The sequence below is a fragment of the Lactuca virosa genome, chromosome 3, assembly GCF_052849685.1.
Source record: "Lactuca virosa cultivar CGN04683 chromosome 3, Lactuca_virosa_CGN04683_v6, whole genome shotgun sequence".
Lineage (NCBI taxonomy): Eukaryota > Viridiplantae > Streptophyta > Magnoliopsida > Asterales > Asteraceae > Lactuca > Lactuca virosa.
In genome coordinates this window covers 53,663,240-53,680,849 of record NC_136428.1, presented here as the reverse complement: position 1 = coordinate 53,680,849, position 17,610 = coordinate 53,663,240, and the positions used below count along the sequence as shown (strand labels likewise).

Here is a 17,610-nt window from a genome sequence, read left to right as displayed (position 1 = left end):
TAGGTGTGGAAGGTAGTATGGGCCCGTACTACTGAAAGCACAGGACCCATACGCGTAGCAAGGAAGTCACAACCCCTAGGGTTTTGTTGGGAGTTGGTTCCCGGATTGTTATGTGGGATATCTGATATCTTCCTGGTATATTTTTCAGCATGGTGGTTACTCGACGATTTGTGACTGGATCCGGGTCAGGATCAAGAAGCGGACAGGAGGCACCGACAGCGCCCGAGACTATCAGTCATATGGGGCCAGACGAGATGGACGCCAGGATCCGGGAGATCCTGCATGATGAGGTGTCTGCGATGTTTTGGGCTCAGTTACCGAAGATGTTTGGGTCCATCAAGACCGCCATGGTGGAGTATTTCGATGATCACTATGCAGCCCTCACTGAGGCGGCTGCCACAGCAGCCACAACGGCTGTAACGACGACAGGGGTAGGAGCCAGTCAGGCTTTTTCAGCATCGGGACTTCGACAACACGAAGCCCCCTGCTTTTGATGGGACTCAGGACCCCATCAAAGCCATGAGGTGGCTATTTGACGTGGAGGGGTGTTTCTTTACGTGTTCATGTCCTACTGCCCAGAAGGTCAGATGTACCCTGAACTTGCTGAGGTCTGGGGCAAAGGACTGGTGGAGGTTGATGACTGGATTGTATTCGGATGATCAGAGAGTTGCGGTTACTTGGGATCAGTTCAGGGATATGTTCCGCGCTCGCTACATTCCACGAGTCGAGCGGGAACGGTTAGCTCAGGAGTTTCTGGATTTGAGACAGGACAGTGAGACGGTGACGGAGATCACCCGCATGTTCACAGAAAGGGCGATTCTCTGCCCGGAGTTTGCTTTTGATCAGGCTCAAATGACACGTTATCTGAGCATGCTCAATACTGATATTTGGCAGTTTGTGGCGACCCAGCATTGTGATACGCTTCTGGATTTACAGGAGGCCGCTAGGCAGCATGAGTTGGAGATTGAGCTGCAGTTGAGGGAGCAGCGGCAGTCCCCGACACAGTCAAAGTCGGCACCAAAGCGGTCTAAGACCGCTGATTCAAGGTCAGGGGGACAGCAGGGCCGCACTTGTGGCAAGTGTTGGAAGGGTCACTCGAGGGTTTGCAGGTTTAGCAGTGCGTGCCGCAAATACGACAGGGAGGGGCCTTACGCGAAGGATTGTCGCCAGATAGCCCTGATTTAGTATATGAGGATCTGCTACTACTGTCATCAGGTTGGTCACGTGAAGACCAACTGTCCACAGCTCGCAACCAGGCCGGCGCAGGCTCCAGCACCGGCTACACTGAGGATTACTGACGGGAGTCGGGGTCGAGAAACGTCCCCGAGGGCTCAGGGACGCGCCTTCCAACTTACAGCAGAGGAAGCCATGGCAGTACCAAATGTGGTTGCTGGTATGTTTCTATCCCTTATCTTACTGATTATATCGGTTTTATGCTTATATGTTTGTACATGTGATTAGGTACGTTTTTAGTGAACTCCTTACCTGCTTTGGTATTATTTGACTCGGGGGCGAGTCAGTCGTTTGTCTCTCAGAAATTTAGTAGGGCGTTCAGTGTGCCAAGTAGGAGAGCTTCTTAGGATTGGCTGGGTACTACCGGAGATTCATACATGATTTCTCCAAGATTGTTGTAACATCCCATTATTTTATACTTGTAAAGTCAACCCTAGTCAACCAAAGTCAAACTTGGGTCAACTAAAGTCCTATTTGTTATATTGGAGTTTGTTAAGGTTAATATAATAACCTTTACATGTTTAAAACCCTAAGAATATTAAATGTATGAGAAAGGAGTAAGTTGGATTCGACTAATTTCACATTATCTTTCTTCCTTCTTTTCCTTCGGACCAAGAAACCTTGCAACCGAGAACAGACTTCGGCCGTGAACCCCTCGGACCGTGAACCCTCGCATATATATATATATATATATATATATATATATATATATATATATATTTTCCAGCTAGTTTTTGCTTCATTTCTTCACTTTCACTCGAGATTTCAACCTTTTTCTCTCAAGTATCATCAAGCAAGAACACTCTCTCTCCTCAAAAACATGCTAGGATCATCCTTTCTCATCATATTCAAGTGTTAATCACTAGTTCTTCATAACATCTAACAAGTATCATTTCTTGATCTTCTTATCACTTCAAGAACACCCTTCCATCTTCTTATACTAGGCTAAAATCCATTGATTTCACTAGTTTTCACGAAGAACACGCGAAGAACACGAAGAACACACATCAGGAAACCTTTGAATCTTCTTAGAAACTTGCTTAGGATCATCAAGTGTTCATCATTCATCAAGAACTTAGGGCCGTGAACACCTCCAGGGTCGTGAACCCTTCATGCTCTTGGGCCGTGAGCACCCCTCCTGGCCGTGAACACCATTCAGCCTCCATTTTAGCTTCTAACACTCCTATTTGTAAGTTATACTTACAAATTAGTCCAATTTCTAATCATTCCTATGATTATATTAGCTAATTGGTTGCATATATGCTATACAAATTACTATATAGGACTTGTTTTACTACGGGATTACACTTGTGGAAGTAAACATCCTATATCAAATCATCATTTGAATCACCCTCTAAAAGGTGAGTTCATACCCCCGTATTTTCATAGTTTTTACTGTTTTAAAGAGGAGGGGGGGGGGGGGAATACAAGTCTAACACAAGGATTTGTGTTACAAGCAAATGGTTCAAAATATATTACCAAAATGAATTTCAATTGTCATCAAATCAAATGGTTTTAAATTGTGTTAAAATGACATCAAGTCACCAAAAGTATTTCAAAATGTTAAATTCTTTAAATGATTTTATAAACTTATATTTTCCCTAAAAATCATATATATATATATATATATATATATATATATATATATATATATATATATATATAAGATTTAAATGGCTTAGGACTGATAACTCGCTTTATTTCATTTTCCTTGTTTGGATGTGGGCTTAGAGTATCGGTCATTTGTCCGACTGTCGTTTAACTTTTATTTATATATATTTGTATATGTATATAAATATAAAGGTTATTTAATTCAATTTCATTACCCTTTGTAACATGTCGAGCAAGGGGTTACATTCATGAACAGTTAGTATCAATTCAGAAAGTACATATAAATTATAATAGGTATAATTTATGATTCATAAAACATTAATTCACGATCCAAGTATACTAGAGTACACCATTTTACAAGAACAAGGGTTTGATTCAAAACTAATCAAGAGTATACATCTTTCAAATACATGTTAAGAATACTAATTCAGAAGCATAGGATCAATCATTTATTTCAGAATGATTGGGTTTTCACTTCTATTATACACGTAACGTGTATATGCTTTTCATGAGTCAATAGATTCAGGTTGTTTATTTATTTAAACAACATAGTTAAAGTCCTGACATTATAACCAGAATCTCCAGTTGGGGATCGAAACAAGTGTGTATAGATCTATATTGGGATTGGCAACCCCGCACTCAGACTGCTAGCTACAGCCGGGCATACACGCCTACGAGTGACAATTGTTATCAACAGGTTTGACGCCTTCAAAGCGTTGTTTCAGGCCATCTAGTCTCAGTATAGTTATAATAACTCATTAAAAAGATATTAACAATACGATTAGTGTATAATTAACTAAACATGAGTACATTTTCAAAGTACCAGTTTACTAAAATACAATTTACAATATTACATCTTGGTTTACAATAACAGTTGGTAAAGCCAGACACACACAGTTTTACAGGCTATACAAAAGAATTCAAATACAGAACACTGGTTTACAAACATAACGGTTTTATGTGATTAAAACTACTTTTCATATGCAGCAGAAAATATAGGATTTTCTGGGACAGTTTACATATTCAAGAAACAGAAAACATACTTTCAAACATAAATACTTCTGCACTCACTCAACTTTATGTTGATACTCTCTTTTCAAATTACTTGTATTCTCAGGGAATCAGTAGTCAGGTACTCCCCTAGCTTTTGAGAAGATGGAGCTTGTATAACTATTTTGGTGTTAATATACATTGATTGAACACATGTAAAAACTTATACTTATTAATGCAATGGTTGTGATACTACAAATGAAGTCATCCACCCCCGGACGTTTCCGCCGTCTGGTTTGGGGGTGTGACAATTTTAGTACCCCTCACTCATCTGACGAGGAAGCGGGTGGATTTCCGGTGGGGCCCCGAGCAGCAGAGGGCGTTTGAGACCCTCAGACAGCGACTATGCGAGGCTCCAATATTAACTCTCCCGGAAGGAGTTGAGGATTTTGTGTTGTTCTGTGATGCATCCATCACAGGACTGGGAGCGGTCCTCATGCAGAGAGGGCGAGTGATAGCTTACGCATCGCGGCAGTTAAAGTCGCATGAGACGACCTACTCATGATCTAGAGTTGGGAACGGTGGTATTTGCTCTCAAGATTTGGATACATTACCTCTATGGGGTCCGCTGTACCATTTACACGGACCACAAGAGTCTGAGGCACATCATGGATCAGCCGAACCTGAACATGAGACAACGCAGGTGGCTTGACGTAGTCAAGGATTATGACTGCGAGATCATTTACCATCCTGGTAAAGCGAACGTGGTGGCGGATGCTCTGAGCCGCAAGTCAGTTGGATCTTCTACTCTAGTTACGTGCATGAGGATTTCAATGGACTCTCCACTTGTGGGCTTGATCAGGGAAGCCCAGGCTGAAGGTATGCGTCAGGAGAACTGGAAGCATGAGAGGATTAGGGTGAGAACACCCGGTTTGTACAGGATAACCGGGGATTATTGACCCGTTGTGGTCGGGTCTGGGTTTCGATGTCTGATGGGGTCAGACAGACTATATTGGAGGAGGCTCATAAGTCTCGTTTCTCTATTCACCCGGGGGCCACCAAAATGTACTGGGATTTGCGATTGAGTTACTGGAGGCCATGCATGAAGCGAGAGATCGCTTGGTACGTTGAGAGGTGCCTGACCTGTAGGATGGTCAAGGCCGAGCACCAAAGACCGCATGACAAGTTGCAGCCTCTAGAGATTCCCATGTGGAAATGGGAGCAGATCACGATGGACTTCATCACCAAATTGTCGAGAACGGCGAAGGGGTTCGACGCTATATGGGTCATCGTGGATCGATTGACCAAGAGTGCTCACTTTCTGCCCATTCGGGAGAGCTCATCGGCCGAGAAACTGTCTGATGTGTATATACACGAGAATACGAGATTGTTGCTCACCATGGGGTTCTGAACTCTATCGTGTCAGACCGTGATGTTCGGTTCACCTCCGGTTTCTGGCAGAAGTTCCGCGAGGAGTTGGGCACGCGGCTGCACTTCAGTACAACCTATCATCCGCAGATGGACAGTCAGAGTGAGTGGACCATATAGACTCTCGAGGATATGCTGAGAGCATGCGTTATTGATTTCGGTGAGAGCTGGGACTCCTACCTACCCCTTGCAGAGTTCTCCTACAATAACAACTTTCACTTCAGCATTGGTACTCCACCTTATGAGCTGTTGTATGGACGGAGATGTCGCACCCCAGTCTGTTGGGGTGAGGTTGGTCACAGGGTGATGGGACGGACCGAGGTGGTCCTGCAGACTACCGAGATCATAGTATTTTAATGAGTAATTAAATAAACTAATTTTTTTATTAAAATGACGATAAACTTTATAGCAATAAACAAAGAAAAATCATAGTATTTTAATGAGTAATTACATATCCTAACAGCTAACCGACGATCCGTGAAGCTCTCCTAGCATTCTTGATTGCAAATTGGTTGATCAATTCTTCATAGTCTATACTTTCTAAGATTTCGTTCTCGATAGATATTATTGTCAAACCGCTAAGTCTTTCTTGTGTCATTGTGAAGCGTAAGTAAGATTTCACAAACTTCAATTTCGAAAAACTCCTTTCTGCAGATGCAACTGTTACTGGAATAGTCAACAATATTCTATATGCAATGCTTGCATTTGGGAAATAATCAAGTTCTTTAAAAAACTTCAAAACATCTATAGGGTTTCTAAATTCATCGGTTTCCAGTGTCTCAAATAATTTCAACTCTGTATAAAGTTCATCGGCATCAATATCCGATCTTTCTTCAAACTTGAGTGCTTTTTCAAGACGATGACAATACGAATTAAGATCTTTATCTTCAATTCCCCTCAAATTATGTGGAAATAAAAAACCAAATACTTTGTCATACTCTTTGAATTGTTCAAATCTTGTCTCAAGAGAAGAAATAGCTTGATCAACAATGAATAAGAAATAACTGACTCTAAAATTCTCTTCAGGTGTAAATGAAATTTCTTCACTAGTTGAACTCGCATCAAACCTTTTTTTCCTTTCAATCAAACGCTTTTGTGGAAATATTGGATCAATACCCATTTCAATAGCAATCTCCTTAGCTTCAACAATCGCTTTTGAAAAACCAGTTTCTCTATAATCCTTGAAGTACCCAATCAATTTGTTTATTTCTGTAATAGCATTATCAAGATGCATATCCTTTGATTATAACTTCTTACTCACAATATTCACATGGTTTAAATCTTCATACCAAATAAAGTTGATACCAAAAATTCAAAGTCACCAAGTTCTTTTTCTGCTAGTGAAGTTGCTTCACTTGCAATTGCAACATCATTATCTTTTTCTCCAACTTGAAGTAAAGCTTCCCGTACATCCACAATTTGAAGTTTAATAGCCTTTACACTCTCAACCCAACTTTCCCAACGAGTTTGACACAATGACTTAAGACTCCAAGCTTTAACATTATCTTTCAAAATTTCCCACCTCTTAGTAGAATTTGCAAAGATAGTACAAATGCGTTGGATGAATCCAAAAAAGTTCTTTCCTTTAACACACTTGTTAGCCATATCACATAATTTTAGGTTAAGAGAATGGCAACCACAAGGAGTGTAAAATGCTCTAGGATTTATATCTAAAAATCTCTTTTGCACTCCTTGGTGTTTTCCTTTCATGTTTGCTCCATTATCATAGCCTTGACCACACATAACATCAATTTTAAGACCAATTGACTTTAACTCCTCAAGTGTAATATCAAATAGTCCTTTTCCAGAGGTATCATCAACATACAAAAAACCTAAAAATGGCTCATCAACAGTAACAAAATTATATGATAACGTTAAATACCTCACTATTATAGTCATATGTTCCTGGTGACTTGAATCGGGAGTACAATCAAGTATGATTGAGTAGTACTTTGCTTCCTTTATCTTATTGGTAAGTTCTTTTTTTTAATTTCTTGAGCTAGCAAAGATATTAGTTCGTTTTGGATTAAGTGGCCAAGATAATGCACATGAAGCCCATCACTTGTGATCCGCCGCACATGCTCTTTGATAACCGGGTCAAACTCTTCCAACATTTCAATGACACCCAAAAAATTTCCGTTACGTATTATATACAATTAACAAATAAGAAGTGAAATTAGTCATAATAATTAACAAAAAGATATTTGGTGGAATTAGAACAAAAAAATTACAATTTATAGTTACCTTTTTTATACAACTTTTCATTGGATCCACGAAATGCTAAATTATGTTTAGCAAGAAACTTCACTACTGCAATGATTCTCAAAAGGACTTGTTTCCAGTAATCTCTTTCTTTCTTGAATTGTTCGTATTGAACTTTATCAATTGTTTCATTCAAGTTCAATCTTTTACGCATATCAAACCAATTATTCCTATTTGTAAGATGATCCAATGAAATTTAGTGTTCTTTAACCCTAAGTGGTAACATGGTGCCAATATGTATAACCTTCACCATCCAATTTACCTTTTGAAATCCCTTTTCTAAACACTTTACAACAGAAACAAAATACATTGTCTAGCTCTTTCGAATATACTAGCCATTCTCTATCACACTTCTCCAAATTTGGTAAAGTTATTGTCAGAAAACCGTCTACCAAATTTATCGTAGGGACCATACATAATACTATTATCTCTTTTAGGACCTTTCTGGACCAAAAGTTTAATTTCCTCAGAATTAAGTTTTTCCCACTTTCTTGGATCATATATATCAACAAGCTCTTTAACGGGCTCTTGCTCTTCTACTTCTATATGCTCTTGCTCTTCAACATGCTCTTCAATGTGCTCTTTAATGTGCTCTTCAATGTGCTCTTCAACATGCTCTTCAATAGGTTGTCTATGGATAAACTTATCTAGAGCACCAGCGTCAGCCTTTCTCTTTTCTTCATCTAGTTTTCTTTTTTTACGTTTTTGACTACCGGATGGTTGTTTAGACTTCATCTCTACAATTTTACAAACAATAAACATAATTTGATTTTTTAAACACTATGGTTTCTGAATTCCAAATTTCTGATAAACAATTATACAATAAACATAATCTCATAATTTAATTTCTGTTTAATAATCTATTTCAAAATCATTCATTGATTTCATTCAACATTGTGAATCATTCAATCAGATTTCAATATGATAATATGACATAATGACAATACAACATAGTGATAAATAATTAAACATTCATGAATAACATTCAAGAATCTAAAACATTGAAGAGTTAAAAGATAAACAGTTAAACAATTACATAATTAAACATACCATGAATCTGAAAAATTGATAATCTATTTAATCTATAATTCATTCAAGCATTCAACTGATTCAAGTATGCAATTGAATTGACAATTATAATTTACAAACTCATAAAGTCATAATCCTTAATTCCTTATTCCTCATTCCTTAATTTCTCATAATCTATTACATTAGCAGCCTAGCAGGACCAAGAATCAAGAATGAAGAAGAAGAATCATTGATAAAGTGAATATGTGATCGACCCTCACCTAGAATAGAATTTGTTGTATCGGAGGATGCACGATGAATGATGAATCGATGATTGTTGTCGCTGAGGCGTGTGATTGCTGCAATCAAACTTTTTTTTTAACAAAAATGAAACTATTGCTCAATTGCTGCAATCGTTTGTTGCTTCGTGCGCTGTTGTCTTTGGTTTGGCGCTGTTCCGATGATGTTGGATTGCTTGGGCTGAACGATACATAATCTACTATATATATATATATATATATGGGATATATATATATATATATATATATATATATATATATATATATGGGCCTCTGAAAATTTTGGTCTCTGTTCCTTTGCCCATATTGCCCCTGCCCTAAGTCGGGCTTGCCGAAGAACTCTCCCGAATTGCTAGAAAATGGGCGCTCTTGGTCAGTTGATCCACGATGACCCAAATAGCATCAAAACCCCTTGCCGTCTTCGGCAACTTGGTGATGAAGTCCATCGAAATCTGCTCCAATTTCCACATGGGAACCTCCAGAGGCTGCAGCTTGCCATGCGACCTATGATGCTCGGCCTTGACCATCCTACAGGTCAAGCACCTCTCGACGTACCAGACGATTTCGCTCTTCATGCACGGCCACCAATAGCCCAACCTCAGATCCCGATACATCTTGGTGGCTACCGGATGGATAGAAAAACGAGACTTGTGAGCCTCCTCCAACACAATCTGCCTGACCCCACCAGACACAGGAACCCATACCCGACCGCAACGGGTCAACAAACCACGGCTGTCCGGAACAAACCTGGTGATCTCGCCCCTGATCCTCTCCATCTTCCAATTCTCTTCCCGAACACCCTCGATCTGAGCCTCCCTAATCATCCCACAAGAGGAGAATCCACATATATCCTCATACATGACGCCCCAATACAAGGTCCATCTGACTTGCGGCTCAAAGAATCCGCCACCACATTCGCTTTACCCGGATGGTAAAGGATCTCGCAGTCATAATCCTTGACTACGTCCAACCACCTGCGTTGCCTCATGTTCAGGTTCGGATGGTCCATAATATGTCTCAAACTCTTGTGATGCGTGTAGATGGTACAACGGACCCCATAAAGGTAATGCTCCAAATCTTGAGGGCAAAAACCACAGCTCCCAACTCAAAATCATGAGTGGGATATCTCGAATCCTGTGGCTTCAGCTGCCGCGAAGCATAAGCTATCACTCGTCCTATCTGCATGAGTACTGCTCCCAACCCAGTAATTGACGCATCACAGAAAACTACAAAATCCTTTATTCCCTCCGGGAGGGTCAAAACTGGGGCCTCGCAAAGCCTCTACCAAAGAGTCTTGAGTGTTGTCTATTGCTCGGGGCCCCACTGGAAATCCACCCCCTTCCTCGTCAGACGAGTGAGGGGTACTGCAATCTTGGAGAAATCCTGAATGAATCTCCGGTAGTACCCTGCCAAACCCAAGAAGCTCCTGATATCTGAGGGATATTTCGAAACCTCCCACTGCATCATCGCCTCGATCTTGGCCGGATCGACCAAAATCCCATCCTGGTTAACGAGGTGTCCAAGGAATCGAACCTCTTGTAAGCAGAACTCGCACTTTGAGAACTTAGCATAAAGTCGTTCTGCCTCAAAACCCCCAGGAGCTCGCGAAGATGCTCCTCATGCTGCTCTCTGGTCTTGGAATATACCAAGATATCATCAATAAACACGATCACCAAACGATTGAGCATTAGCTTGCATACCCGATTCATCAAATCCATGAATACCGCAGGCGCGTTGGTGAGCCCAAATGGCATCACCACGAATTTGTAATGCCCATAACGAGTCTGGAACGCGGTCTTCTCCACGTCCTCCTCTCTCACCTTGACCTGATGATACCCGGACCTCAGATCTTGTTGGATTAGGTGTCTAAGCCCATAACTATAATTGGTATGTACTTGAATTGATAGCAGCACAGTCCTTTTGGGTTGCCCTCAAACCTAGCAACTGGACAAGGAAATTATGAAAGGAGAGATATTAATTTATAAGATTAATAAATTAATATAAATGATTTATTAATATGTTAAAAGATTAATATATTAATTAGAAATCGTTATGTTTAATTAATAGTTAGCCAGAAATTAATCAGAATTAATTTTGGGGTTAAAAGTATTAATTATAAAGTGCAGGGACTAGTTTGCAATTATCAGATAGTTGAGTGGAAGGCTCCAGAACCTCCTTGGAAGGAGGTGGACGAAATCTATAGGGGAAACCCTAAGGATTTCGTCCAAGGGGCTTTGGATAAGGCATTTGGATTAGCTTAGGCCCCAAGCAAAGGAGTATTAGGGTTTTCCCTAAACCCTAGACCCCTCAGCTATATAAGGAGCCTCCCAGCTCCTAAATTCGGCCACTCCTACCTTGGAAGAAACCCTAGGCCGATTTTTGCATACCCTACCCTCTCTCCTTTAAGTTTCCTTCTTGCTAGTTCTTGGGTGTGATTCCATTAGAGACATTACATTTGTGGTGCTAGGTTTCCAAGAAGATCAAGTTCAAGAGGATTATCAATTGTTTGCTATAACAATTGAAAGGTATGTAACTCTTAAACCCTAGTTAGTTATTTTCGAAAATAGCCTCTCTCCTCTAGGGTTCTTGTTTTGCAATTCAAAGTTATATGTTCAATAGTTAAAACATAGATCCAAAGTAGGTTGCATGTGAACTTAGGAATTGTTTTCTAGTTTATTTGTTTCACCTCAAACCCATCAGTGGTATCAGAGTCATTGTTTGTTTTAAATTGAATTGCTATAATAGTTGAATTGCAAATTAGGGTTTATAGCCATTAAACCCTAGAGGCCAAAATTTTCGATTTTAGGGTTTTGGTTCAAAGGGTTTTCGAAAAACCCTAGCCTCCATGAACCCTAATCGAAATTAGGGTTAGGGTTTTGGAAACCCTTGCCTCCTCCCTTAAAATTTTGAAATTTGCTAGTCCCTTTTAGGGTTTCTTTGTTTTGGATAATAGTTGCCTTATTGAATAATTGAGAAAAATAAGGAAATTATCCTATCCCCATATTTTCGAAATCTAGAAGGGATATGGATTAGGATTAAATTAACTGTTTAATTTAATTAGATAATCCTTACAAGATTTAATAAATTAGTTAAAAGTTAATTAATAGATAAATATTAAATCTAGTTATTTGATTTATTTTAAATTTAAAATTAATGTCTTAATTTTCGAAATTTATATATAAACCCTAAAGTTTTAAAAAGTTTAAAACACACCTTATATATATATATATATATATATATATATATATATTATAATTAAAAGTTAAATATTATATATGTATAAGAATATGGTCAATCAAATCGCTAGTATGCCTCATTCACGAAGCTAGTCTATAAGGGGGGTATAAGGAAACTGCCTATAAAATGGTAGTTGAATGGGTGTCCACTCTCACCCACCGCTTCCTTGATTAGTGGAGGGTCGTTAGCAGAACGGGTTTGATAGGACAACTACATCTCATTAAAAGTATAATGTTATTAAAGAAAGTACTAGAACATTATTTTACAAAATCCCAACTCTAGTTACTTTAGGAAAAATGTGAAAAGTATGCTAATCCATGAAATTGCACATTATGTTTTATTGGTCGTTAGTGGAGCGTGTGTGGTTAACCAGCATACTAAAAGGCACTAATAAAGAGTAGTAATGGGTATCTCATAATTATCATTTTGATGGAGCGTGTGTGGTTTACCAGCACATCAATAGTTAATGATAAAGACAATGAGGTTACCAAGCACATTTGCATGGTTATTCACATCTTGTTTGTGATCCTCGACATCCCAGTCACAAATAGGATAGCATAATCTGAGATTAAAACATGTCATTGAATAGTTTCAATGTATCTCAAAAGAATTAGGAATTTCACTTCGTTTATTTCGTCTAATGGTGGAATTGGTGAATCGTCATTCACCTACCTTTATGAAATTTACACTTGGATCTCGGCATCCCATTTCTAAGTTGTGAATCTTCATAGTTGGATCCTAACCTTAATATTATATCTTTGGGTTATTATATTGAGGTATCTTGAAATCTAACTAAAACTTTCTTTCCTTTAAGATGTCTACTCCTGGAAACACTTCTGTTTCATCATCCTCCAACCACAACTTCTCTTTGCTCAACATTTGCTCCAAAGTCGTTATGGATGGCTCTAACTATAACGATTGGATGCGTAACATCAAGATGGCGCTTCGATTTGAGGACAAAGAATATGTCCTTGAAAAGGAGCTCAAAGAGCTTGATGAGTCTAAAGCTACTCCTGAAGAATATGCTGCCTACAAGAAACACTATGATGATGCTACCAAAGTGGCATGCATCATGGTCGCAACCATGTCCCCAGAACTGCAGAGGTACTATGAGGACTACTGGCCCTTTGAGATGAACAAGGACCTTATGGAAAAGTACCATAAGCGAGCTCGTCAAGAAAAGTTTGAAGTAGTCAAGTCACTCATGGCTTGCAAGATGAAAGAAGGGGAGTCGGTTGTGTCTCGTGTGCAAAGAATGCAACGCTACATAGAGCGTTTGGTCAAGCTCAACATTCACTTTGATGAGGAATTGGCCATTGACATGGTCTTGAACTCATTACCTGATTGTTATGGTCAGTTTATTCTAACTTACCATTTGAACAACACTGAGCAGACACTGGCCCAATTGCACAACTTGTTGCAGACAGCTGAAGCAGGGATGAAGGGTAAAAGTATAGCCTCCACTCCTGCAAGTGCCCCTGTCTTGGCTATTGGACAGGGAAAGGGGAAAAAGAGGAAAGGTCCTCCTAAGCAAAACTGGAAGAACAAGGCTCAAGTTGGGTCATCTAGTAATGGCCCAAAGGCTAAGCCCAATGCTACCATTCCCCATGTTTCTGATCCAAAAGATGCAGATTGCTTTTATTGCAATGACAATGGGCACTGGAAGAGAAGCTGCCCAAAATATCTACAGGATATCAAAGATGGCAAAGTGAAGCCATCTTCAGCAGGTATTTACACTATTTCTTCTAATAACTCATTATCTTCTCGTTCATGGGTCCTTGATACAGGATGTGGTTTTCACATCTGTTCTGATTTACAGGGGCTAAAAGAAAGTGAGGAGATAGAGCGAGGAAGGATAAACTTGATCATGGGAAACAAAAAGTCTTCACCAGTGACCAAGATCGGAGTTTATCAACTTTTGCTTAGTAATGATGTTAGATTAGATTTATTAAATTGTTGCTATTCGTCTGAGATGACAAGAAACATTATTTCATTTCATGCATTGTTCAGACAAGGTTTTAAATATTCTTTTAATGATTTTAATGGTTCAATTTCTATTTATAAGAATGGTGTTTTTGTGTTTGAAGCTTTGCCTTGTGATGGTGTGTATGAAACAGTGACTTGTGTTGATAGCTTAGGAAATAGTGTGTATTTAATATTGACTTGTCTAATAGTGTAGACAAGGCATGCTTGTGGCATTGTCGTCTTGGACACATTAACAAGAAACACATAGCCCAACTCCAAAAGGATGGAGTGTTGGAATCATTTGACCTAAAATCAGATGATATGTGTGAATCTTGTCTTTTGGGAAAGATGACAAAATCACCATTCACAGGGTCTTGTGAAAGAGGTGAAGGTCTGTTGGATCTTATACATATAGATGTGTGTGGACCCTTCAGATCAACTACAAGGGATGCTAATCGATTCTATGTGACTTTCACTGATGATTATAGCAGATATGGTTATATCTACTTAATCAAACATAAGTCAGAAACCTTTGAAAAGTTCAAAGAGTTTAAGCATGAGGTCGAAAATCAATTGGGCAGGAAGATAAAGGTACTTAGATTCGATAGAGGTGGGGAGTATCTTAGTATCGAGTTCAACGACTATCTGAAAGAATGTGGGATAGTCTCACAATTAACTCCTCCTAGGACACCACAGTTAAATGGTGTAGCTGAGAGGCGTAATCGAACCTTGTTAGACATGGTTCGTTCTATGATGAGTCGTGCTTCGCTTCCTATTCACTTCTGGGGGTATGCCTTAGAGACAGCCGCCTACATCCTCAATCTTGTCCCTACAAAGAAGGTTGCCAAAACACCTCACGAAATGTGGACGGGGAAAGTTCCCTCGTTAGCACATATTAAAGTTTGGGGTTGTGAAGCTTTCGTAAGACGGGAGACTCACGACAAGCTAGCAGCTAGAAGTGAGAAATGTGTTTTCATTGGTTACCCAAAGCAGTCTTTTGGATATTTGTTCTACAGACCTAGTGAAAACGTGGTCTTTGTAGCACGAAGAGGAGTCTTTCTAGAAAGAGAGCTCATATTCAAAGAGGACAGTGGGAGCACCATTGACCTTGAAGAAATTCAAGAGTTAGCCAATGAAGGAACCTTAGATGACACTAGCACTCAACCAGAGGAAACAGTTCCTGTTGAACCAGTTGATAACTCATTATCTCTTCGAATATCCACTAGGGTGAGTGTGCCACCTGAGTTGTATGGTTTTCATATTACTTCAGACGGTGACACATTCATCAGTGATAGGACACTGGTAAATTTAGATGAACCAGTTACTTATAAGGAAGCAATGGCAGGCCCAGAGGCTTCCAAGTGGAAAGAGGCAATGGACAGTGAGATTAAGTCCATGTATGACAACCAAGTTTGGAATTTGGTTGATAGTGCACCAGGTCGTAAGACAGTTGGGTGCAAATGGATCGTCAAGAAGAAGACAGACATGGATGGAAATGTGCACACATTCAAGGCTCGACTGGTTGCAAAAGGTTTCACTCAAACCCCAGGGGTTGACTATGATGAGACCTTCTCGCCAGTAGCTAAGATTAAATCTATTAGGATATTGCTCGCCATAGCTGCCTTTCATGACTATGAAATCTGGCAGATGGATGTCAAGACTGCTTTCCTTAACGGGAAGTTGGCTGAGGATGTTTACATGAATCAGCCAGAGGGTTTTGTTGATGCAAAGTTTCCCAATAGAGTGTGCAAGCTTGAGAAATCCATTTATGGATTGAAACAAGTATCTCGCAGCTGGAATCTTTGCTTCCATGAGAAAGTTAAAGAGTTTGGTTTCTCTAGAAGTGAAAATGAGTTTTGTGTGTATATCAAGGATAGTGGGAGTATAGTAACTTTTCTGGTGTTATATGTCGATGACATATTACTCATTGGTAACGACGTTCCAACCTTGAAAGATGTTAAGTCTTGGCTTGGAAAGTGTTTTGCCATGAAAGATCTTGGAGAAGCTGCCTATATTCTTGGGATTAGAATATTGAGAGATAGAAAGAAGAGACTAATTGGACTTAGTCAGAGCACATACTTGGATAAGGTACTAAAGAGGTTTAGTATGGAAAATTCCAAGAAGGGAGAGCTACCTATCCAAAGCAATACCAAATTAAGTAAGACTCAATGCCCAAGTACATATGAGGAAATAGCAGACATGAGTCGTGTACCTTATGCTTCCGCTGTCAGATCGATCATGTACGCTATGACATGTACTCGCCCTGATGTGGCATTTGCTTTGAGCATGGTCAGTCGCTATCAGGGAAACCCGGGTAGAGCTCATTGGATAGCGGTTAAGAATATACTCAAGTATTTGCGAAGGACAAAGGACTGGGTCCTTGTGCTTGGTGGCAATGATACTTTGAGAGTAGATGGTTACAGTGATGCCAGTTTTCAAACGGATAGAGATAACTTCCGTTCTCAATCTGGCTGGGTATTTTTACTGAATGGAGGAGCGGTTACTTGGAAAAGTTCCAAGCAAGATACGGTGGCTGATTCTACTTGTGAATCAGAGTACATAGCAGCGAGTGAAGCGTCGAAAGAAGCAGCTTGGTTAAGGAACTTTATCGGAGATCTCGGAGTTGTTCCAACCATCCAGGAGCCTATGGAACTGTTCTGCGATAATGAGGGAGCGGTTGCCTTAACAAAGGAACCGAGAGATCATGGTAAAACCAGACATATCGACAAAAAGTACCATTTTATCAGACATAGAGTAGAAGAAGGCCATCTTGTAGTAAAGAGGGTGTCATCTGAAGATAACCCAACAGACCCCCTCACAAAGGGTCTGAGTAGGGCTAAGCATATTCAGCATGCTCGGAGCATAGGACTGAAAGATGATATTAGTTTTAGTAGTTAGATTAGTTTTGTTCTGAAACTTGTAACAAAGTAAATGTAATTGACTTTTGGTGATTAAATAATAAAGTATTATTTATAAGTTTGGTTACTGCCTTTTGTCGATTGTTTATTATTGTGTTTCATATGTTGCATGTTTTACTTCCCGAATAATAAGATTATTCAAACTCCACAGTCGCTCGTACTTTTGGAAGTAAGTAGTGAATTAAGACTGTCGTGAATTGGATTGCAGATTGTCTGAGGATAGACATGGCAATAGAATTGCTGCAATGTTCATGAGTACTCGGAAATTGAGATTTGAGTATTGGATAAACCCTCGCTCAGAGTATCACTTCATGGAATTCATCACGAGTAATACTGAGACGATAATATTCTTATAATCTTGAAACGAAGATATATGAGCTGTAATTTACAAAGTCGGTTATACATTGGTGATACGAAAACGCATTAGTAACTTGGTGTTATAAAACGTATTGTCATGTATAATTTGATGAGTAAAAGATACAAGCATATGAATCAACGTTTATTCGTTCCTTTTGCCCTAACCGGAAAAGCGATATATGTGGGCCCCTCGATGATTTGGTGTTGACTTATGTGCTGGGCCCAGCCAGGACTAAATTGATGTGTTCAATTAGAAGTCCTACATCATCACAAATCAGAAATCGGGAAACATAGATTCTGGA

The 17,610-nt window shown here is 39.5% G+C and overlaps 1 protein-coding gene across 1 annotated transcript; it reads right to left on the bottom strand.

Moving 5' to 3' along the window:
• Window positions 1-5,725: 5,725 nt before the first annotated feature.
• LOC145163521 (uncharacterized) lies at window positions 5,726-8,259 on the bottom strand. Its single transcript, XM_079082359.1, has 4 exons — window positions 7,910-8,259; window positions 7,507-7,694; window positions 6,552-7,094; window positions 5,726-6,471 (listed from the first exon to the last, which is right to left on the bottom strand). Exons 1-4 carry the CDS (start codon window positions 8,257-8,259, stop codon window positions 5,726-5,728), a joined length of 1,827 nt encoding a protein of 608 aa, XP_078938485.1.
• Window positions 8,260-17,610: the final 9,351 nt, after the last annotated feature.

Coding starts and splice junctions, on each gene's coding strand:
- LOC145163521 (XM_079082359.1), bottom strand. CDS start 8,259: ATGAAGTCTAAACAACCATCCGGTAGTCAAAAACGTAAAAAAAGAAAA. Junction 7,695..7,909: donor TACGATAAATTTGGTAGACG/GTTTTCTGACAA, acceptor TCTTACAAATAG/GAATAATTGGTTTGATATGC. Junction 7,095..7,506: donor TGAAAAGTTGTATAAAAAAG/GTAACTATAAAT, acceptor AGCCATTTTTAG/GTTTTTTGTATGTTGATGAT.